The sequence below is a fragment of the Pongo pygmaeus genome, chromosome 1, assembly GCF_028885625.2.
Source record: "Pongo pygmaeus isolate AG05252 chromosome 1, NHGRI_mPonPyg2-v2.0_pri, whole genome shotgun sequence".
Classification (NCBI taxonomy): Eukaryota; Metazoa; Chordata; class Mammalia; order Primates; family Hominidae; genus Pongo; species Pongo pygmaeus.
In genome coordinates this window covers 206652191-206675731 of record NC_072373.2, presented here as the reverse complement: position 1 = coordinate 206675731, position 23541 = coordinate 206652191, and the positions used below count along the sequence as shown (strand labels likewise).

Genomic DNA, 23541 nt, shown 5'->3' with positions numbered 1-23541 from the left:
AAATAGCTACCGTTTATTGGGCACTGCCCATGTACCAGGCACTATTAAGCACTTGAAAGACATGACTTAATTTCATCTTCACCACAACTCCATGAGGTAGGTGTTATGATCCCCATGTTACAGATGAGGAAACCGAGGTTCTGGGCACTGATTCATTTGTTTGAAGTCACACAGCTTGTAAGTGGTGAGGCTGGAATTTGAGCCCAGATGGGCTGAACCCAAGGCAGAGTTTGCAAAGTTGTGACATCAGTACAGTGTGTTACTGTATCCGTCCAGAGGCCACAGCCCTCACCTTCCTTTCAAACCCCATTCTCAGGATAGGGTCTGAAACTCCTGCCCACAGAAAAGGCTTGTGTGTCTCCCTCGCTGGTGGACCTGCATTTTGCTTCGTTCTAGCAGAGGAATGAAGCTGAAATCGCGCAATGTCAGGCAGTTGCCGGGGCTGGGAATGAGCCGCAGGCCACACCCCTCCCTAGAGTCCTGCCGTCCTGCTGGCCCTGGCCTTGGCAGAAGTGCAGGTTGTTCTGGTTCTGCCCAGCCTCCTTCTGGTTCTTTTCCAGGCCTGGTTCTTTTGCAGGCTCTCTTCTCACCTTTGAGCAATGACAGAAGAGGCAGAGGCCTCATGCTCTGTTGAGCTAGATTGTGAAACTGGCCAGGAATGGGGCAAGGAGAGGCAAATTCCGCGAGCACTTTGAATCCATGGTGTTAGGAGGTGGGGCTCTGGATCTCGGGAGTTTCCCTGCATTTCCTCCTTGCACTGTCATTTCTGCCTTGCAGGGCTCAGCGAGCATGCGCTTGTCTACACAGGCTGCTCCCCAGAGCTCCTCCACTGCAGTCCTTATCATGCTGCTTTGCTCTGGTGAGGAGCGCACCCATGGCAGGGGCCCTGCATGCCACTCCCTCTGCTTCTCTCAAGGGCACCCGTCTGGGGCTGGACCGCAGAGTGTGTGGCGTGGGCAGGCATGGGATTGACAGCCAAGGATGTGACACTGGGTAGGGACAGGGAGGAAGCCCCAAGCATTTCCCATTCCCCTCAGGACTCCCACTGCACGGTCAGGGCCAGGCCTCTGAAAAGAGAATCCAGTTCTGTGGGCTGCTCCAGGTCTGAGGTCTCAGGGGCTGGGCTCTTGGCGTCATCCTTGGGACACACAAGGGAATCCAGCAGGCCCCAGGGACTTGGACCCTGGTCTGAGGGGGAACATGGACGGGAAGGAGGTTGCAAAGGGAGGGACATGGGGTGGCCCTCGATCTGGACTGAGGAGAGGAGGGGGAGCTGGCTCTTTAGGTACTGTGGTGTCCCTTCCTCCCCACTGTGTAGCACATTTGGGTCAGATGTTCTGTCTGTGCAAATCCCCAGGGGCTGGTGCAATGATTTTTCTTCTTGGGATTCCTCCATAGCCAAGGAGGTCACCTCCTGCAGAGAAAGGCCACCTGACATGCAACTTCCAGCTGGTGGCTCTTTCTGAAGCTGACCTTTAGGCCTAAGGTGTTTAGGACTAGAAAGTGTCCCAGTGGGGGAGTCTTTGCCAGAACCTTCCATGCATACCCCATAGGAGGGAGGCCAGCTGTCCGGAGTGGCTTGAGGGGCATAGGAGGGAGGCTGGACCTTAGAGAAGGCCTGTGGGGTGTAGAATGGGAGTTGAGCTTCGGGGGTCACCTGAGGTGCATAGGATGGGGGCCCGACCTCAGGGGCAGCATTTGGGGCATAGGACAGTGGGGAGAGGATCTGGGGAGGTGGCATGTTGGAGGGCTGGAGGATGGAGATGTCCGGCTGCCCTAAGTAGGTGATCTCGGACAGGCTGTGCCGCTGTGGAGCTCCTGCGGGTTCCCTGGGTTCAGACACCCTGATCTGGGAGTACTGGACAGGCTGGGCCAGACTGCTGGGGCCGCTGAGGTCAAAGACAGGGATCAGGACGTGCTCCTGGATGAAGCGCAGCGGCTGGAAAGTCAGGACTCGCTGGACATTCTGTGCAGGGGGGACAACAGTCACCCCCCGTGGTTAGGGTATATCCCAAGCTTGCTGCTGGTGATGTGGGTTACAGCTCTTTTAGAACTGGTCTAGCTCTAAATTGGTGAGGTCCTCCATAGGGAGCCATCTGGGGGCTTTTTCAAGATGCGTCTGTCCCATATCCCCATCTGCTTCCCAGAGACTCCTCTAGGTGCAAGTGCCTCCCTGAAGGGACAGGGTCTCTCAGCTCTTTGGTTCTAAAGTCTGGGTTATCTCAGGGAGAGAGATCTGGGCTCTGGTTTCTCCAGGAGGCAGATAATCCAGGGAGTAGATGACCAGGATTTGGGGTTGCCTTGGGGCATGCTCTCGAGGTGGTGGCCCGCATTGTTGCTTGGCCCACGGATCCCTGAGGGCCTAATACAGGGTCAGAGTGGGAAAAGAAGGAGCCAGGAGAGACTGGGAGAGCTTTACAGAAAATGCTACATCTGGACTTGCACATTGAGCAAAACTCCCTCAGAGCTCCTCTGTCCCTCCGATGGGCAAGAGCAGGCTCCAGGTGCCCCAGGTGGCTCAGCTCATGGCTTCTGCATTGGCCTTGCTGCTCTAGCAGAGGCGGCACTGGCGTCAGGTGGGGGCTGCTGATGTGATTTGTGTGGCTGGTGTAGGGCTTTCCATTTTATTTTTATTTTTTCGGTGGGGGCTGGTTCTGGTCTTCACTTGCTAGACCAATTCTAAAAGAGCTGTAACAAAGGGCTTTCCACTTAACAATTAGTTTTGCCATTTAAAAACTTTCTGTTTAAAATGGCCAGGTGCAGTGGCTCACGCCTGTAATCCCAGCACTTTGGGAGGCCGAGGCGGGCAGATCACCTGAAGTCAGGAGTTTGAGACCAGCCTGGCCAACATGGTGAAACCCCGTCTCTACTAAAAATACAAACATTAGCCAGGTGTGGTGGCGCACGCCTGTAATCCCAGCTACTTGGAAGGCCAGGGCAGGAGAATTGCTTAAACTCGGGAGGTGGAGGTTGTGCTGAGACGAGATCATGCCACTGCACTCCAGCCTGGGTGACAGAGTGAGACTCCATCTCAAAAAAAAAAAAAAATCTGTTTAAAAAATTAGTTCTGAATATTTGAAAATTGGGAGATTTCACAATATAATCTGAAACTCTGGCTTCTCTTGAAAAACATGAAGATCAGGCAGTGCTGGGCCTGCATTCCCACGTGGTGGTGCCCGGCTGCCCATTTAGACAGGGCATGAGTGCCACGGCTCTCCTGGCGCTCACCATTCCTCCCTCGTTGCCTTGCTGCTCACTCTAGTCCCACACTGCTCTCCTGGTGCTGGACACTTCCAAGCCATGTGGGTTTTTTATTCCATGTCCACTATTCCTGATCACCCACCCCTCTTCAATGCGTCCTGAGACCTGCTGGGCCACACGTCTCTTGACTTTAGGTGGGACTGTGAACTCCGTGAAGGGAGAGAGCAGGCCCATCTCCTGCTTTGTCTGTGGATCCCTGCATTTTGGGGAGAACTGGGGACCTCGGAGCCCAGGCCCTCCCAAGGATCTCTCCCTCCCGCCCCGGGGGGATGGCTCACCAGGGAGTTGGGAGGTGCAGGCGGCTTGGTGACATATCTGTAGCTCAGGTAGCAGAGCACTGCGACGAGGAAGCCCATGGAGAACAGGAAGGCTCCGGAGAAGGAGTAGGTCCACGTCCGGTCTAGGAAACCAAAGGGGCCAGAGAAGGAAGTGTGAGGCTGGGCTCTGCCTGGGCCTGATTGGGTCTGGCCCCACATGTGGATGCTGAAAACCCTCTCCGGCTGCGCTGGCAAGGCCTCTCCTACCGTCAGAAGGCAAGATCACAAATGGAAGTCCATATATTGTATGTCTGAATAGTAAGAATTCACAAATTATATTTTTACACTGTTAAATAAAATGTTCTATACTTCCACCTTGACAAAAAGGCTTTTTACAACCACCCGGGATGCCATATTTTAATTCAGAGTTCTTGGACTTCTCTAGGTACTGTGCTCAAGTGGGGAGGTACAGGGAAAGCCTGCAGCGCACTGCAGGCCCCCAGCCCAGCCCAGCCCAGCCCAGCCCAGCCCAGCCCAGCCCAGCCCAGCCCAGCCCAGCTCCATCCCACACTACCAGGGCCCTCACGCACATGTGTATAGATGCCCCAGCCCTCATGGTCGAGCTCATCTATGTCCCCCGCAAATAGCCGCCTGTTGGTCATCCTTTGGGCCAAGGTCTGCACTGCATGTCAGCAGTGTCTGCCCTCATGAGGAAGGACTCCCAAAAGAGGACTGCCTAGACGGATCACAAGCTCTGGGCCATATGTACAGAGAGTTTCAGGGTCCCAGGTACTCACAATGTGATCTAGAAAGGAGGTCACAGGATCCAGATGGACCTGCCTCCTTTGTTGTATGGAGTCTTCATCTTGCAAGGAGGGGAATGGCCAGGGCAGGGCCAGAGAAGGGCCTTCTAAAGTGCTGGGTGCAGGGAAGGGCCCCTCTTGCCTGAGTCTAAGGTCGGTCCTGACTCCCTGGTAGGGTAGAGGCAGAGGGAGGGGAGAAGTGAAAACAGGGAGGCCTGTCCTCTCCACCTCCCTACCAAGATAAGGGGCTGGGCATCAGGGAAGATCTTGGTCAAGAAGGGAGCCTGGAAAGGCACTGTCCTGTCTAAAATGGAGGGGAGAGGGATGACTAGGGCTCTAGTGCCCGAGCCTCTCCCTGTGTTTCAGCATCTTTGGGATGGGTGCAGCCAGTTCCAGGCAGGACACACTTCCTGTCACCGGTCCAAGTGGCACTTGTGAAGGACTTATGGAGGAAGAGGTTGTTGGAGTTTTTGGTAAAACTGACAGTTTGCAACAGAGGGAAGGTGACTGGGAGAGTCAAGACCCCTGCAGTCCAGGGGCCTGCTAATCACCCTCCTTCTCTTCCTGGCCCCTGTGAGGCCTCAGCTTGGAGAGTTAATCAATAGCTCCAATGACCTCGGCGATCACTGTGAACCCCGGGTACTGCTGGAACCTCTACTTCTGGCCCACTCCTCAATCCTCCCCCAGCCCACGAGCTTGGGCCTCTCTAGGTCAGCTTCTCACTTCGGTGAAACCCTGTCTCCTGTCACATGTTACCCCCATCCCTACTCCAGGAAAAAGACCCCACCCGAATGTCTATCACATTCCTGGAAAACCACTGCTCTTTGTTCCAGGACAGAATAGGGACATGGAATGGTCTCTGGCTTGACATATTTCCATTTCACACTGTGTGTATTGGATACATTGCCATTTTACCCATAGGGAGGCTGGATGGAATATAAAAACACCACCAGCCTGAGAGTAAGGAATACAGGGTGTTAGAGGCCTGGCTCTGCCACAGATATGCTGAGCATCCTTCCTGCTGCACAACCCTGTCTGGTCTACCCTTTAATAATAACAGTAGCCAGCAGTGGTTGAACTTCTACTACGGGCCATGATCTGTATGATCATGTAGAGCTGGGTGCTCTACCTATGTTATCTCACTACATCATCAAACACAACACAGAGGGATAGGGATGCTCGCTTCCTATGGATAACAAAGCTGAGTCCCAGAGAGGTTAAGTGACCTGACCAAGGTCACACAGCTACTCAGTGGAGTTACATGTGTAACTCAAAACTCATCCTCCCTGCCACTCTGCAAGGAAGCCTCAGTTTCCTCATCTGTAAAAGTAGGATATGAGGTGAGATGGCCCTTAGAGCCTCTTCCGTCATCAAGATGCTGGGACAATGCTCTGTGACCCTCCCTGTTCATCTACGGAGGTAGGTAAAGGGGATTCTGACAGTAATGCAGACGTCAGGATACACAATCAAGGGCAGGATGCATCACTCTGAAACGGAAGTAGGAGGAAGAAGTGTGCAGTACAGGGGGCTCACTGTAAACAAAGTTGCAAAGTGGTGGGTAGAGCCCAGCCTTCAGAACCAGATGAATCAATCAGGTTCCCCGAGCAGCTGTGTGGTCACAGGCAAGTTGCTTAACCTCTCTGAGCCAGAGTTCCTCCTCTGTAAAACGAGGATGATGCTACCCAGCTTGCAGGATTGTTCTAAAGATTAAATAATATATGTTACATGTAATAATAAAGATTAAATAATATATGTAAAGCATTTGGCACAACTATTTGCTTGGCAATATAGTAGAAGCTAATAAATGTAGGAATTGTTTTAAATATATTTTTAAGGATAAGGTGCTTCTGTATGTCAGCAAGAAGTAGCCACCAGGAAGTGTGATTAATATAAAAGCGACAGTCTTAGGAAAAAATGGTATCCCATTATGAGCAAGACCAAGTAAGGACAAGGCAACAGAAGGGTGTTGTGGGTAAGGGTGGAGTGGTCTTCACATTGTCAAAAAGCTGGTGGGCCAGGGCCTGTGGGCCAGGAGCAGGTGAGATTTATCTAGGACAGTCCAGGGAAGGGGGTCATGAATCATACAAATACTCCCAGCTTAGCCCCAGAACGTCAGTTTCCTTTTTCTAGTTCTCCTCTCGCCAAGTTCTATTCTGAGCTCCCTAGCAGCCTTTGCCCCAGGAAGGGTATGCCCCATGCAAGTGGCCAGTGTTGGCTGTTGCATGAGGCATAGCTCCCCTGCCAACTGGTTGCACTGGGATTCAGGTGGAGAAATCAGTCTCTTGTGGGCTGTTTGGAAAACTGATGAGTTTCCAAACAAACCTGAGGACCAGAGTGTCATTTTCTAGGGCCCAGGTCTGGCAGCTGCCTGGCCTCTGATTATCGCCTCAGCCCAGGCATCAGCATCCCTATTTGTCAGATGAGGGATCAGGCTCCCAGAGGCTGAGTGACTCCCCCAGGCACATGGTTGGCTGACATCTGACTAATACTGTGCCTTCTCATTCCTTACGCGATACTTCTCTTTCCACCGTGCCACACGCAATGTCCAGCTTGCAAACTCAACTCTATTCTGAATGTTGGCATGGTTGGAACTGAAATCACTTACTGACATCATGAATCTGAACATGAGGATAAAGTGGAGACTGTTTTACCAAATCTATCACATCCACTGCCATCACCTTCATCCTCTAAACCTGCAGCTCTGAGCAATACAACGTTTCCCTCCGTCTATGAAAAGAAACACTAATAAAAACATCATGATGCTTGTGATGAGAATCAAGTTTCAATGTGCTAGAGGAAGGGACCATCTCACTGAGCAGATGGTTCAAAACTATATCTAGGCCGGGCGCGATGGCTCATGCCTGTAATCCCAGCATTTTGGGAGGCTGAGGTGGGTGGATCACTTGAGGCCAGGAGATCAAGACCAGCCTGAGCAACAGAGTGAAACCCCATCTCTACTAAAAATACCAAAAAAAAAAAAAAAAAAAAAAAATTAGCCAGGTGTGGTGGCACATACCTGTAATCCCAGCTACTTGGGAGGCTGAGGTGGGAGAATTGCTTGAAATTGGGAAGCAGAGGTTGTAGTGAGCCGAGATTGTGCCACTGCACTCCAGCCTGAGTGACAAAGTGAGACTGTCTCAAAAACAAAAAACAAAAAACCCAACTGTATCTATAGTAGCTCTGTGGTAAGAGCATGGCCTCTAGAATTAGGCCTCATTCCATCCCTCAGCACCTGTGTGACCTTGGGCAAGTCACTTTTTTTTTTTTTCTGAGACAAGATCTTGCTCTGTCATCCAGGCTGGAGTGCAGTGGTGCAAACATAGCTCTTTGCAGCTTCAACCTCCTGGGCTCAGGTGATCCTCCTACCTCAGCCTCCTGTGTAGCTGGGACCAGAGATGCACGCCACCATACCTGGCTAAGTTTTTGATTTTTTTGTGGAGACGGGGTTTTGCCATGTTGCCCGGGCTGGTGTTAAACTTCTGGGCTCAAGTGATCCTCCTGCCTTGGCCTCCCAAAGTGTTGATTTACAGGTGTGAGCCACTGTGCCTGGCCATGGGCAAGTTACCTAACCACTCTGAACCTCAGGTTCTTCATCTATAAAATGAGGATGAAAATAATACCTACTTCATAGACTGTTCATGAGGCTTGCCCTTGGTTGTGCCTGGTTCCCGGTTAGCACTGCAGAAATGCTAGTTATCATGATACCATTATTATTATTTGACTTTGGAAGATATTGAGGGATCTTTTTATCTTCTCTGCTTCCCCCCTGCAGATTTTCCCTCCAGTATATCTCACCTGGGTTAATATTAAGGTGAGTTTGCTTTGCCAAGGTACACACAAGGCCTGTCAGAGAGGGGAAATCCAGACATAGGCTGGAGGGTGAGAATCAAACATTTACTTTGATAACTTATCAGCCAACTCTTTTAAGGATAAACAAAGATTGACTTCAATAACACACTGATAACCCTTCCATGGTTTTTTAGAGTGTTGCCAAGTCTCACCTTGGTTACAGGGAGGAAAGAGGAGAGTCAAGGCTTGAATTCAGGAGCCCCACCTCCCTCTGGTTTCAGCCAAACTCACCTGGCAGTGTCTTCACTCGGCACATGTAGGGGGCACTCTCCTTGGACCAGGTGGGAACGCAAATCATGATGGTGCCAAGGAACTCTGTGTCAGGGGTCAGGCCGAAGAACTCATATTCTCTCTGCTTCCCTCCAAGGTGCTGAATTGGACAGAGAATGCAACGTGATTCCTGTTACACACCGATCTCCACATGGAGCCCAAGGAAGCTTGCTCGCTCCTCCTGGATTCTGGTTTGATGCTGATGGGTCTGTCTTCAGCCTCTGCTTCCATTCCCCTCCCTTCTGCTTTATCCCCAAATCCAATCAGTCTCCAAGCACATGTGCCTTTCACTTGCAACAGTGTCTGACCCATAGGCAGTGGTTATACACACTAGCAGCTGCCATTATGACCTCCACCACCCTCCCACGCTCCCACTGTCCCTCCTTCTTCCAATTCCTCTTGTCCTTCACCTTTTCATGGTTAAACATCATAAACTCTTTGAACACCCATTCCTTTCTTTCTTTCCTCATTGCTTCTGCCTTAATTGGGCCTCAAGGCTTCAGCCTGGACTCTAGCAGTAGCCTCTTTCATGGTCACCCATCTCTGGATTTGCCCCTGTTCACTTCCATATTCATCCTAGTGTTTATAGGGATCTTTCTAAAACGTAATCTCATTATAATGCTCTTCTATTCAAAAGCCTTTGATGGCCTCACCCATATTTACAGAATAGAGTCCTGGTCCCTGGCTTCCAGTCCAGACTCATTTGTCTCTGCAGCCCACCTGGCTCTGCAGGTTCATCAATGCTGGATACCTGCCACTCAGGTAAACACCTACCTTGCATAAGAAGGCCCTTGTTTCTTTGTATCTGCCAATCCTTCTGCTGGAACTGTGTTTTGATTCTCGTTCTTCTGTGTATCTCTCACCTTTTTGACCCAGAACTCCTCTCCCATGGCTGCCACATGTTATCCTGTCTGGCTCGCCTCCTACCTCTCTGGTTTTTCACTGGTTTTAGCTCCTCGGTGTTGTTCTGCAAGATTTGCTTTTCAACCATTTCCTTCTCTCTCACGTACTCTCCAGCCACTTAGTGATCTTATCTGAACCCATGGCTGCTGTGAGCACTGATGTGTGGATAACTCCCAAACTTATCTCAGGAAGAGCTATAGAGTTTCTGATGGGCCCTGCCAGCTCCCTGCTGAATAGTACCATGTGAGCATCTCTAAGTCAACATGTCCAAACATGCTGCCCTCCTCTCTCTGGGGTCAGCCCCATCCCAAACCCCAAACCCAAATCTGTTTTTGATTCTCTAATTTTGATAATAGCATCACTCTTCTTCTAATCTCCAGGGCCTAAACCTTGAAGCCATTTTGGACAAATCCCCTCTCATATCTTTGGTATCAAATTGCCCTTAAAGGATCCAGAAATCTTCCTTTAAAGGGCCAGAACCTGTGTTCTTGGGAGTTCAAAAACTGAGAATTTTCCTCTTTGGCTCTTTGTATTTCAGCTCTGCCTTCTCTTTTTCAGGCACATGGAGGCCAAGGTTGAGGGTAATTTATTGTTTTCTTTTGTGTGTGTTTATGGGGATGGTGGTGACAGTGAGTGAAGCAGTACATAAATAAATTTTTTAACTTATTGTTTTGCAGAACTTATGTGGTTGAAACTGGACACATTACATATCATGAGACATAACTCCAGGAGAGTTGCCAAGGCCCTGATTCCTCCTTCCCCAAGTTTTTCACTACCTCCATCCTGGTTTAGGCCCTCAATTTCAGCCTATACCATTGCAATAATCTTTTGACTTACCACCCTGATATCTCTTCCATTTCCATATTTGATCTTTCTTCATTCTAATCCTAGTAATTTATAGCTTCTATTGGACCAAACATCCCCAAAATAACAACTATAAATTCTAAGCAAAATGAAAAACAACTACTTAAAGGCATTGGAGAGAAAATAAAAGCAGGCACATATTAGAGAGAGGAGAAATGGCAATGGGTACATTTCCCATTTTTACTGTCTTGTAGCCTGAAGGCAGACCTCAGTCTATACCCTGTGGAATGGCTAAACCTAGAGAGAAACCCTGTATTCTCACTGGCTTGAATACCCAAAAGGCAGGGCTTGGAATAATCACAGCAGCTGGAAAATGAGAGGAGAAAGCACAGACAGGAAAGATCGTAGAGGAGGAGGCCCAAACTCTGTGTATAAGCTCTGCTCAAATCCCTGACTGGCCCCTAAAGTAGGCATGAATGGGGTAGACTCCAGGCAGCCCACATAAAGTTAAAAAACAAAAAAAGAAGAGAGATTTCAGAGTTTGGAGTTCAGCCAAATTAATTGCCTGCTAAAACCGGGTGAAACCAAACCAATACTCTTTGGAGGAATATAACAGAATCTACAGTAATTTCAACATAATGTCCAGGATACATTTCAAAATTGTTAGACATACAAAGAAAGAATACGCGACCCATATTCAAGAGAAAAGACAATAGTGACTGACCCTGATGACCAAAATGTTGAATTAGCAGCCAATGATTTTATTTTATTTGAGACAGAGTCTCACTCTGTCACCCAGGTTGGAGTGCAGTGGTGCAATCTCAGCTCTCTGCAACCTCTGCCTCCCAGGTTCAAATGATTCTCCTGCCTCAGCCTCCCGAGTAGCTGGGATTACAGGCACCTGCCACCACGCCCAGCTGATTTTTGTATTTTTAGTAGAGATGGGGTTTTACCACATTGGCCAGGCTGGTCTTGAACTCCTGACCTCAAGTGAGCCGCCCGCTTTGGCCTCCCAAAGTGCTGGGATTACAGGCGTAGGCCACCTCACCTGGCCGACAATGATTTTAAAGCAGCTGTATAACAATGCTCCAGGAAGTGAAACAAAATATGCTCATATTGAATGAATGAATAAACAGAAAATCTCAGTAGAATATGAAAACTATAAAAGCTAGGAACTTTAGAACTGAAAAATTATAGATATTATCATCTGAAATTTAAAAACCCACTGAATTATCTCAACAACATTTTGGAAATGACAGAAAAAATAGAGAACTTGAAGACAGATTGATAAGAGAGAATTAGATAGGGGTGATGGTTTCACAACTTTGTGAATATACAAATAACACCTGAATTGTATGCTTTAAAAGAATGAATTTTATGGCATGTGAATTAATGTCAAAAAAAGGTAAAGGCTGTCAGAACAGTCTGCAAGAGATACATTTTAAATATAATAACAGAGACAGATTGAAAATGAATGTAAAAAGATATACTATGCAAACCATAAGAAGGCTGGATTGGCTATATTAATATCAGATAAAGTAGACTTCAATACAAAGAGTATGACTACAAATAAAAAGGAACAATTCATATGACAGAAGGTTCAATCTATCAGGAAGATACAACAATCATAAATGTATATGTATTTAATAACTGAGTTTCAAAATGCATGAAGCAAAACTGCACAGAATTAAAGGGAAAATAGACAAATCCACAATTACAGTTGGAGAGTTTACTATTTTCAACAATTAAACGACCAATTGACCTCTCACCTAAATCAGGAAAGACATAGAAGATCTGAATAACACAATTAATCACCTTTACCTAATTGATATTTATAGTGCACTCCACCAACCAACTGCAAAATATACATTTTTTCAGGTGCACAAGGAACGTTCACCAGGACAGGCCATAGGCTGGGCCATAACACAAGCCTCGATAAATTTAAAAGGACTGAAATGATACAGCATGTGTTCTCTGACCACAAATTGAATTAAATTAGAAATCAACAATAAAATATTTAATAAGACCCCAAATATTTACCAAAAAATAGGTGTGATAAGGAGTCTCCCTGCTCAGTAATCTCAAGTGGCTCCCCCAACTACAAAAGAAACAAAAATTCGTCCCCTCCACCACCCTATCCCTTCTACAGCATAGTCCCATCCAGTCTTCTGAGGTTTATCTCCCGGGGTCCCTCTACATCAGAGGTTCTCAAGCTTTGCACTGGGGAAGAAGCACCTGGGTTGCTCACTAAAATTCAGATCCCAGGGCTGCAAGTGCAAAAACTTGATGAAGTTGACTGGAAGGGGACCCAAGAATCTGCATTTTAAACAAGTACTGCAGGAGAATCTGATGCTGTTTGTTTGGGACCATGGTTTGTGTGTGTGTGTGTGTGTTTTTTTTTTTTTTTTTGAGACGGAGTCTTGCTCTGTCGCCCAGGTTGGAGTACAGTGGTGCGATCTTGGCTCACTGCAAGCTCCGCCTCCCGGGTTCACGCCGTTCTCCTGCCTCAGCCTCCTGAGTAGCTGAGACCACAGGCGCCCGCCAGCATGCCCGGCTACTTTTTTGTATTTTTTAGTAGAGACAGGGTTTCACCATGTTAGCCAGGATGGTCTCGATCTCCTGACCTCGTGATCCACCTGCCTCGGCCTCCCAAAGTGCTGGGATTACAGGCGTGAGCCACCGCGCCTGGCCGGGACCATGTTTTAAGAACCTGTTTTACATGTCTTTATGCTCTTGTCAAAGTGGGCAGTTCTGTGCTTTTCAAAAATGTCTTAAGTTGGCCGGGTGCGGTGGCTTATGCCTGTCATCCCAGCACTTTGGGAAGCTGAGGCAGGAGGATCTCTTGAGCCCAGGAGTTTGAGACCAGCCTGGGCAACATAGTGAGGCCCCGTCTCTTTTTTTCTTAAATGGCTTAAGTTTTGCTGCTTTTCTCTCTGATCATGGTGGGGCAGTATAGGCAGGCCAGTGGTGGGAGAAATGTGGGCTAAACAGAGCTGGATTTGAATCCTGTCTACCCTATTATTTGCTGAACAATCTTGAGCAAGTGACTTTAACTTCTCTTGGTTCCCTCATCTAGAAAATGGAGATGATTGAACCTGCCTCACAAGGCTGTGGTGAAGATTAAATGACATAATATGCGTGTATTACCTGGCATGCCTCAGAAATTGATACTGGCCCAATACCAATTTCTGTGGCATGCCAGGTAATATATGAATATTAATGACATAATATGCATATTATGCATATTAGGCTTTCTAGAAGCCAGTACCAATTTCTGTGGCATGCCAGGTAATATACGCATATTATGTCATTTTTGGCTTCCCAAAAGTTTTCTGGGAGTCTTTCAAATCTTGCTGTGCTGACATCCTGCCCCACCTCCCAATACCCATATTTTCCTCTACCTACAGCTATTTGAATTCTTGCTTTAACTCCCTTTTCACCCTCTAGATTATAAGCTCCTTGCATGCAGAAACCACAAAGTAGGAAATAAATATTCATTTAACTGAATTGTGGATTGGTGGCACATGCTGAGGGTAGGGGGTACCAAATATTTTCTGAATACGAAAAGAAATAATTCATATATTATTTGAGAATTTATGCCCTTGCCTTCCACCTCTTATTATTACTCATCCTTCCACATTGCCTGTATATAGTTCCTGCAAATAGTGGAGAACTAGTAAAAAGAACTGCAGCAGTAGAAATTGATTCTAGTGTTTTCTAATGTGAACATCTGAAGATATTAATAGAGGTTGTTCCCCAGGATCTGAGAAGGTGTTAAACAAAAAACAATGTAAATATTATGCAAAAGAAGCAGCTTCTCTGGTCAAATAAATTTGGGAGAAGTTGTATTAAACAAATTGATAGTGCAGTCTTGGCTCTGCAGGACTTTTCAGAGCTTTTAGCATGCTATTGTGTGTGTGAATCTACAAGACAGAAGTTGTCATTTGTGATGTTTTCCAGGCTTCAAGGAGCCTCTCAAGGGACATGTTTTGGGAAATGCTAATTTATATAACATGTCCCCTTTTTTTCTTAAAGCAACTCAGATCTAATTGGGAGAGAAGAGGCTTCCTAGGCAGAGAAAGAACAGGGTGCAACATACACTTACCATTTGGTAGGTGCGGTTGACCTGGAGCTCTAAGTGGTAGAACAACAGGTCATGGAAGATGTCTTCCAGGGTTAGCTGGTGGCCATCCCCTGCACGGATGGGTGTGGGGGTAGGATGAACAATCATCTGAATCGATCTCACTTTGGGGATACAGGTCACATCAGGTGGTTTGAGGGTAGCTGGGAATAGGGAGAGAGAAAAGAGAAAAGAAAAAGTCAGAATTGGTGGGTAGTGTCTGAGGCCACCCTGGACAGTGGAAAATGACTGCTCCCTCTCTCCTTCCACTCCAGTGCCAGCTATGCTTCTGAAAGCATCGGCTAAACAAACAGTGAAAAGAGAAAAGTTTCTGCAAGCCCTGGTGTTTGGGTTTCAGGCTGGCAAAGGGATGACCAAGAGTGAATGAGAAGAACTCAGGGTGAGGGGCACCAGTCCCCTAGCTTGGTCATGCCTTTGGCTTGCCCCCACACGTCCCAGCCCCCTGCGTCCCCACCTTAAGTCAGCCTAGAGCACCCTTCCTCCCTCATCTATTGAGTATGACAGCTTTGGGGATGTCAATGACATCAACTACACATCCTAAATAACGTTTGGGGCCTAATACTATTGATGCAGCCTCAAAGATCAGGCTGAAGACTTCTGTCTCTCTCAAGATGGAATTTTCCAAATAACCAAATTACCTTTGCTGGTTTACAGACTCCTTTGAGAATGTGGTGAATGCTGTGGGTCTTCTTCCCGCCAAAATGTATATATACAAAAATCCTGCATCCAACTTCAGGGATTCATGGACCTCATTTACCCTGAATCTAATTTGTAAAAATACCTCAATGATCCATTGGCCTCCAAGATTGAAAATATCTGAGTCAGAACAATGTTTACTTCATTGCTGCTAAAAAAATTGAAAAACTGAGCTGTATGTCCTCAAAAAGGGAAACATATAAGTAAATTAGAGTATCTCCCTAGAATGGATCATTTTCCACTGTGAAATATCTTGTTGTGCAAAATGTTTAATGATATGGGTAAGTGTTCGTGATACCAATATATGGGGAAAAATAACCTAAGACAAAAAAGCAATGCCAGATTGCAAAGTAGATACAGCTGCTAGTAACTGCAGTTACATTAGAATGTTAAGATTATTTTGGGTGACTTTTATTTTTCTTTGTATATTTCTATATTTCACACATTTTCTACAATGAATGTGAATTCACTGAACAAGCCAGGTTAAAAAAACAATATTTTACTTAATTTTATTTTTTATTTTCTTAAAAAGCTATGTGTGACTATAAAGTCAGTTGGTGAACATCATCACATGCTTAGCTTGTGTAGGGAGTTTGGCAACTGTATTAGTCCATTCTCACACTGCTAATAAAGACACACCTCAGACTGGGTAATTTATAAAGGAAAGAGGTTTAATTGACTCACAGTTCCACATGGCTGGGGAGGCCTCAGGAAGCTTACAAAACGGGAGGCAAACATGTTCTTCCTCAAAAGGTGGCAGGAAGGAAAATGACAACCGAGCAAAGGGGGAAGCCCCTTATAAAACCATCAGATCTCATGAGAATGTACTCACTATCATGAGAATAGCATGGGGGAAACCGTCCCCATCATTCAGTTACCTCCAACTGGGTCCTTCCCACAAGACAGGATTATGGGAACTACAACTCAAGATGAGATTTGGGTGGGGACATAGCCAAACCATATCAGCAACTGCTATCCACTCATCCACTCATTTACCGAATATCTTTTTTTTTTGAGACAGGATCTCACTGTGTCACCTGAGCTGGAGTGTAGTGGGGGCAATCCCAGCTCACTGCAGTCTTGACCTCCCAGGTTCAAGCTACCCTGCCACTTCAACCTCCTAAGTAGCTGGGACTACAAGTGTGTGCCACCACACCTGGCTAATTTTTAAATTTTTTGTAGAGATGGGGTCTCACTGTGTTCCCCAGGCTGGTCTTGAACTCCTAGGCTCAAGTGATCCTCTTGCCTCAGCCTCCTAAAGTGCTGGGATTACACGTGTGAGCCACTGCACCTGGCTATTGAGCATCTTCTACGTGCCAGGCACTATGCTGAGGGCTGGGAATGCAGTGGATTCTGCCGCCCACACATGCAGTTCTAGAGCTCACATTTTAGAGGGGGAGGCAGATGATAACACATGTGAGCAAACACAGTAATTGCAGCGTGTGATGTGAGCGATGAAGACAATAAACCCTGTATTGCAATAGAGAATCACAGATGGTGGCCTACAGAAATCAGGTCATCAGGGCTGGAGGTGGGGACGCTGACTTAGGAGGTGATGTTGAAGCTGAGCCGTGAGGACTATAAAAGAACCAGTCATGTGAAGAGCTCAGAAGTGCCCCCAGAGAGTGGGAGCAGCAAGGACCCCAAGGCAGGGACTGTCAGAAGCTTGGCTGCTTGATGCATTGGGAAAACATGTTCAAGATGAGGACCAGGATACGCAGGGCCTCGTGGGCCATGGCAAGGAGTTGGATCTTATTTTTAGAGTCATGAGAAGCTGCCCGAGGGTTTTAAGCTGAGAAGAGAAGGTGGGATTTATGTGTTGAGAAGATCTCTCTAAATGCTCTGTGGAAAATGGGCTGGAGGAGGTGGTAAAGAGGAGAGTTGGGGAAACAAGTTAGGTGTCCCTGACCGCAGTCGAGGGTCAAGATAAAGGTGGTCTGAACTAGGGAGGTTGGGGTGGAGGTGGAGAGAAATGAACAAACCTGCTAGGAACACACTGTAATTGGTGGGGGTGGGGGACTTCCCTAAAAGCCACATCCCCAGCTGCCCCCTCCCCTTGCAGAGAGCCCCTTCTGGACCCTCCACCCACTCCAGAAGAGAAGAGGCCATCCCACCCCGCAAACACCTGCGCTTTCCTTTTCCCTCCCCTGAAACCCACAGGGGCTCCAACTCACTGTGCTGCAGAGAGCTGAACCTGTCAGTCATCTTGGTGGCTGATCGGCCTCCCGCGCTGACAGCGGTGACCCTGGCATAGTAGAGCTCCGTGAGGTTGCCCGTCTCCACCGTCAGGTTGCAGGACTTCCGGGTGATCCGCTGACAGCCCTTCTTTGCCACCCAGTCCCTCTCTCCGTACCTGTGGGCCAGGAAGGGGCCAAGTCACCGTGGTGATGAAAAGGCCAGCGCTAGGCCTGTGGCTTATTAATAATGCCAAGGAGATCTAATATTTACTTAGCATGTTCAGTGGCCCAGGCCCTTTATGCGAATGATCTCATTTTGTTCTCACCTCTGAGGCATATACATTCTTCTCTTTTTCTTTCTTTATTCCTTCCTTTTCTTTCTTTCTTTCTTTTTTTTTTTTTTTTCTTGAGACACAACCTTGCTCTGTCACTCAGGCTGGAGTGCAGTGGTGCGATCTTGGCTCACTGCAACTTCTGCCTCCGGGGGTCAAATGATTCTCCTGCCTCAGCCTCCCGAGTAGCTGGGATTACAGGAGTGCACCACCATGCCTGGCTAATTTTTGTAGAGACAGTATGGCCACCCTGTTGGTCAGGCTGGTCTCGAACTCCTGACCTCAAGTGATCCACCTGCCTCAGCCTCCCAAAGTGCTGAGATTATAGGTGTGAGCCACTGTGCCCAGTCTATTCTCTTTATTTTTCAAATAAAGAAGATGAGGCTCAAAGAAGTAAATTGCCCATGTGTTTGAAGTGTGCATGTGGAGAGCCAGGATTTGAACCCAGCCAGTCTGAGTCCACATTCTGGGCTCGTCATCACCATAGTCCTTTGATGTGGGCCCTGTTATCCCCATTTTACAGACGAGAGAAATGAGGCTCAGAGAGGGGGAAGTGACTTGCTACAGGACAATGTGGCATGACCAGGAGTGGAAGCCAGGTTTGAGGACTCCTGAGCCCAGGCCACCCCTCCTCACCTGCATGGGAGGGAGAGGAGCAGGAACAGGTGTGGGCTACAGGGGCTGGGTGCATCTTCTGTTGACCTGGTCTCACTAATAATAATAAAATAATTATTGGTAGCTTATAATTTTCCAGGCACAAGTGCTAATGACTTTATCTTGTTCAACCCACCCAACAACCCTGTGATGAAAGTGCTATCATTGTCCTCACTTTGTGGGTGGAGAAACTGAGGCTTCGTGAGGTCACCTGGCTGCCCAAGGTTATACAGGCAAGAGCTGGCATTTAAGCCCAGACAGCCTGACCCTATCACCTGTACTTTGTACCCTTATATTATTCTCCCTCTGCAAAAGAAACATAAAGGAGCAAAGCTTTATCTGGAAGGGGCTGTGTGACACCAGTCCTGGTGGGGACATGGGAACATACGGAGAGGAGGGGAATTCCTTGGAGAGGGGCTGGCTTCAGAGCAGTCAAAGGAGGTGGAGTCAAGAGTGAAGCCTACGTCTTATACTCGATGCTGTAGACCGTGTCTGGGGTGCCCTCCGGCCCGCTGTCCCACGTCAGGATGTTTTCAAAGTTGCTGGACTGGAATTTCACGTGCTGGAGCAGATCCGAGGGGTCCTCAGGGGCGTGAGCTGCAGGAATGTGCGAGGAGGGTGAGCAGGGGCTTTTCCAGGGTCACCCTGCCCATGTGTGGGCTCAGTCAGAGTCCTGCCCCATATAAATTTCATGCAAAGTGCCTTTGCTTTCAAGATGCCAGCCTGGTGGGTGAGTAGGGAGACCCCGGCCCCCAGCCTTCTACAAATGCACCAGCAAGAGAAGATGCTCCCCACGCTGTTCTAACCAACCATCCACTCTCAGCCATTTTGCTTTGCAATGAGCTGTGATTCACATTCCATAAACGTCACCACCTTACAGTGTTCATTTCAATGGTTTCTTAGCATTTTCACAATGTTGTGCAATCATCGCTATTATCTAATTCCAGAACATTTTCAGCACCCCAGAAAGAAACTGCATGCCCATTAGCACTCACTCCACCCATTCTTCTCCTCCCCTAACCCCTGACAACCACGAATCTACTTCCTGTGTCTGTGAATGTCCCTACTCTAGACTTTTTATATAAATAGAGCCTTGGCTGGCTTCTTTCACTTAGCATAATGTTTTCAAGGTTCACACTTATGGTAGCATGGATTAGTACTTCCTTTTTAGGGCTGAATAATATTCCATTGTGTGATATACCACATTTTGTTTATCCACTCATCAGGACATTTGGGTTGTTTCTACTTTTTGGCTACCATGAATAATGCTGTTGTGAACAGAACACTGTGTTCAATTTTATAAGTGGACATATGTTTTCAGTTGTCTTGGGTATATATCTAAGAGTGGAATTTGGTAGGTTATATAGTAGCTCTATCTTTAACCTTTTGAAGAACTGTGGAACTAAAGTGGCCGCACCATTTTTTTTTTGTCTTTGAGACAGGGTCTTGCTCTGTCCCCCAGGCTGGAGTGCAGTAGCACGATCATGGCTCACTGCAGCCTCAACTTCCTGGGCTTAAGCAATCCTCACACCTCAGCCTCCTGAGTAGCTGGGACTACAGCCATGCACCACCACATCCGTCTAATTTATTTTTAAATTTTTTGTAGTGATGGGGTCTCATATATTGTCCAGGATGTTATGGCTGCACCATCTTAAATTCCCACCAGCATTGTTTGAGGGGTTCAATTTCTCCACATCCCCATCGATGCTTGGTATTGTCTCTCATTCACTTTTTAACACAACCTGAAGTTGGTGTCCTCACCCTTATTTTAGAGATATGTAACTAAAATGTGTAAGAAGTAACTTGCCCCAAGTTGATCAGTTGAAGCAATGGTGGAGGAGGCGCTCTTGACTGAGCCCGCACGTGGGCAGGGTGACCTTGGGAAAGTTGTTTAAGCAACGAGAACTTCAATTGCCTCATCTCTAAAATAGATATAGTTTGATTTACCTAAAGACAAGCAACAATGACAACAGCAGCCACTGGCATTTGTGAAGTGCACAGCCTCTTTCAGGCAAGTCCCTTCCTTCATTAAATCCTCACAACAACGTGCCCACTATCACTATCCCAATCTGATGAATGAGCTGAGGCTCAGAGAGAGCTGCTGCCCAGCATCACAGTTAGCATGTGAAGAACCTACAATATTCATCCCAGTGCTAGACTGGTTGTGGGGCAGATAGAGCAGGGTGGTGTCTGTGAATGTGTTTAGTGTCTAATAGGTCCCTATGTACATGTGTTGAGTCTGAAGGGAGGAGACCCGGGAAGGGAACACATTCGCTCTGTAGGGAGGAGGCTGTCTTGTTCACGCTTTTAGATGAGGGTGGTGGGCTTCAGGGACCTGAGCACCTGATAAAGGGATGAATTTAGGGAGAAGGAGAAGAGAGAGGAGGAGAGAAGCTGGCCCTTGAAGAGTCCACAGCCCTCTCTTCCAGGCTAGGTCTTTGTCCAGCCCACTTCTGCTTCTGGTAAGGGAAGGGCAGTGAGGGCCTGAGCCTCAAGGAAGGGACTGGGGAGGGGCTGCAGCCTCTGAAGCAATCTGCACTCTAAACAAAGAGTCCTTAACTTATAAAACCCTTCCCTCAGGCCCCCAGGCTTGGGCTGTGGAGAGCAGGAGCTTGCGGGAAAATGGCGGCCCAAGCTGGCAGCTGGCTCGGAGCTCGGAGGCCCTGGCTGGCTGGCGTGGGAAATAAACAGGTGGGAAAATGTTGAGAGCCCCAGCTGGGTCAAGGCCTTGCGGCCTGGGTGTGTGTCTTGGATATGTCTGTGCCCCTCCTTCCCCAGACACGACTACGACTGCCAGTGGGCCCAAGGTGTGAGGGAGCAGACGGTTACTGATCCCCCTACTCCAACTCTACACACGAGAGGGGTCCTCAGGCTTGGCGAGGACCGATGGGGACAGGGAAGAATGGTCCGACCCTGCTTGCACATCCTCTGGCTAACCTCGAAGGCTGCCCTCCTCTCTGAATTTGGGTTCTGGCCCAGCAGCTGCAAAATGTCTTCAGGCTTCCTGGAGTCCCCAGATTGGGGCCTTAGGGATGGCGCAGGGAGGGGTCTACTGCCTCTACGCAAGGTGACGGCTGTGCCGTGGAGCCTTAGGATGTTGCTGACATCTTGTTTGGACGTGAGGCTGGGTGGAATTGGGGTCAGTTCTGGAGGGAGGGGTCCTGGATTCAGGGCTGAGTCTAAAGTTGAGGAGTCAAGGTCAGACCTGAACAGTGGCGTCTGGTTGGGTGGTAAGTCAGGGCAGAAGGGTGAGGGTGGGATTTGAGAAGCCAGGCTCCATCAAGGCTTGGGGTAGAGTCTGCAGCGGGAACGTTGCTGGTTGAGGTCAGTGTTCTGAGTGGGAAATAGAGGGCCCATCTGGGTTGCAAGGAGGCTGGTGGGTGAGGTGGGGGCATGTTGCCAAAGCAAAGGACCCTGGGCTACGTGGAGGTTGACACCACTTTTCAGGAGGGAACTGCAGTTAGCTTCATGAAGTGGGGTAAGTGAACCTAGGCCCACTCCTCTCTTTTAGGGGTGTCAGGGACTAACAAGATCTCCCCCTCTTTTCCCGCCCTCTTCGCTCCTTTTCCTCCTCAAATCTATCATCCATTCCTCAGCCTGTGTTGCTTCCGCACTTCCCGGGTGAAAGTCTATATTGTGAAATCTGGGGAGACATGTGTTGTGTGGAGCCTGGCAGCCTGGCGGATTTATAAAAGGCAACTTGTTTTTTCACATTCATGTGGGAAAACAATGTTCTGTCAACCAGCTGGGAAGCTAAGGAAAAATACACAAACAAGAAACGATTCCACATGCTCTGGAGTCAGCCTAAGATTGGGGGGGTGAGGACCCGGGGTGTGCAGCGCGAGGCAACTGACCCTTGACAATCTCCTAAGGGCTGTTTCTTGGGGTCCCCCATCTCAAATGGCTGGGAGCCTCTAGGATTTCTAACCAGTATGGCTGAGGGTCTAAAGGGACGTGTCTTGGGGCCTCGAGGGGGTGCCTCACATCTTCCTGGAACGCCCAGCCTGATGCCGGGAAGCAGACTGGAGGGGCCCCACAGAGCTGGAAGCCCTGGGGACGCAGGCAGCCCTGGCGGGACAGTGGCAGAGGGGGTGGGAAGCTCTGCCTTTTCGTGGGCCTCGTCCTGCACTTGAACAAGGAGGGCCTGGCCGAGGCCATACCTGCTCACCATCCTCAATCAGGACCGTGCTTTGACTTCCTAAGGAAGTTCCCTGAATTTCATGCAATGCACCAGGAGAGCAGAGACAGAGTCTAGGGTCTCATGTAACGTTCTCCATAATGATGAGCCCCCCGGCTCACTTTATTGGCTTTGAACACTATGCCCTTAAGACCTGTTTCCAAATGAGTCCTGTGTCTTAAGACCTATTAATGTAGCAGAACTGGCCACTCTAGGAGAAAATGGTCTTTCAGATCTATGAAAACAAAAGGGGCCAAAGAGGCCCTGCAGGGACATGGAGGGAGGCAATGGTGAACTCAAGCTTCATTTCCCCCCGTCCTTCCTCTGCCTCCCCTATCAGGCCAGTCCCAGGTGAGAGGCAGAGGAAGGGATGGTACAACCTGTGCCGACACCGTTTGAGGGACTGAAGGATGTCTGCCTCCTCCAGGCCAATTCTCCATTCACTGAGGTGTAGTGATCCAGCACCCCAGTTCAGACAGCTGGCTATATCCCCCAAGACCTGAGGGTCCTTTGGGTCCCTGGAAGAACCCAGGGTCTGAGGCACCCTCTCACGCCCCCAGCAAACTAAGCTGGGCATTTGCTTCTCCGTGAACACCCGGCACCCTGCTCAGCCCTAGCAGGGGAGAAACTGAAACTGGCTATGCTGGGGCTGGGGAGGGTGCTGGGGAGATGACCCTGATCGTTGGCCCCTGGGATAAGGGAGGTCTGACCACAGGGTAGATGGGCACTCACCAGCCAGGGATCCCACAGTCAAGATGGTCAGCAGCGTCCTCATCAGGGCCGGCACAGAGCCCTCCCTTGGCCTCTAGTCTGCTGTGCACAGAGGGAGGGCTGGGAGTCTTGGTGCCCTGGCAGCTGGCTCCACCCGGGCATGGGGCGGGGAGAAGGGGGTGGGTGGGACCTGAGCCGGTGGGGAGCAGGGGTACAAAGGTGTCCTGGCTCTGTGTGCTCTGGAATTCCAGGTTCTGGGCGGGATCTAAGGGAGTTCCCTTCCGACTTGCAGAAAACAGCAGTAGTAACAGGCTGGCTTGTTTATCTGGTCCGGTGGCTGATTCATCCCAAGTGGTTTATCAAGGAGCTGAGGGGCAGAAAAGGCAAGAATAATCCACGATATGCAGCCTTATCAAAAAGTAATTTGGCACTGTGGATCAAAAGCCTACACCACATACCTATCTTTTGCTTTAATAATTCTATTCCTAGGGGATTTACCCTGATGA

At 48.6% G+C, this 23541-nt stretch overlaps 1 protein-coding gene across 2 annotated transcripts; it reads right to left on the bottom strand.

The window, feature by feature from the left end:
* IL22RA1 (interleukin 22 receptor subunit alpha 1) lies at positions 1–23402 on the bottom strand. Of its 2 annotated transcripts, XM_054500443.1 has the most exons (7): positions 23057–23402; positions 18612–18744; positions 17159–17337; positions 14253–14431; positions 8402–8540; positions 3540–3661; positions 1–1966 (listed from the first exon to the last, which is right to left on the bottom strand). In XM_054500443.1, the coding sequence occupies exons 1-7, from the start codon at positions 23097–23099 to the stop codon at positions 1034–1036; spliced, it is 1728 nt and encodes a 575-aa protein (XP_054356418.1). In that variant the 5' UTR covers positions 23100–23402; the 3' UTR covers positions 1–1033. The 2 variants fall into 2 exon arrangements, with proteins under 2 accessions (XP_054356418.1, XP_054356429.1); XM_054500454.2 differs by lacking the exons at positions 18612–18744; positions 23057–23402 and adding an exon at positions 18130–18190.
* Positions 23403–23541: the final 139 nt, after the last annotated feature.

What these genes read in the sequence shown, in the direction of transcription:
- IL22RA1 (XM_054500443.1), bottom strand. Translation starts at nt 23,099, where the DNA reads ATGAGGACGCTGCTGACCATCTTGACTGTGGGATCCCTGGCTG. An exon ending in GACTGTGGGATCCCTGGCTG is followed by an intron (nt 18,745 to 23,056) that starts GTGAGTGCCCAT and finishes ACATTCCTGCAG; the next exon opens with CTCACGCCCCTGAGGACCCC. An exon ending in TACAGCATCGAGTATAAGAC is followed by an intron (nt 17,338 to 18,611) that starts GTAGGCTTCACT and finishes CCTGGCCCACAG; the next exon opens with GTACGGAGAGAGGGACTGGG.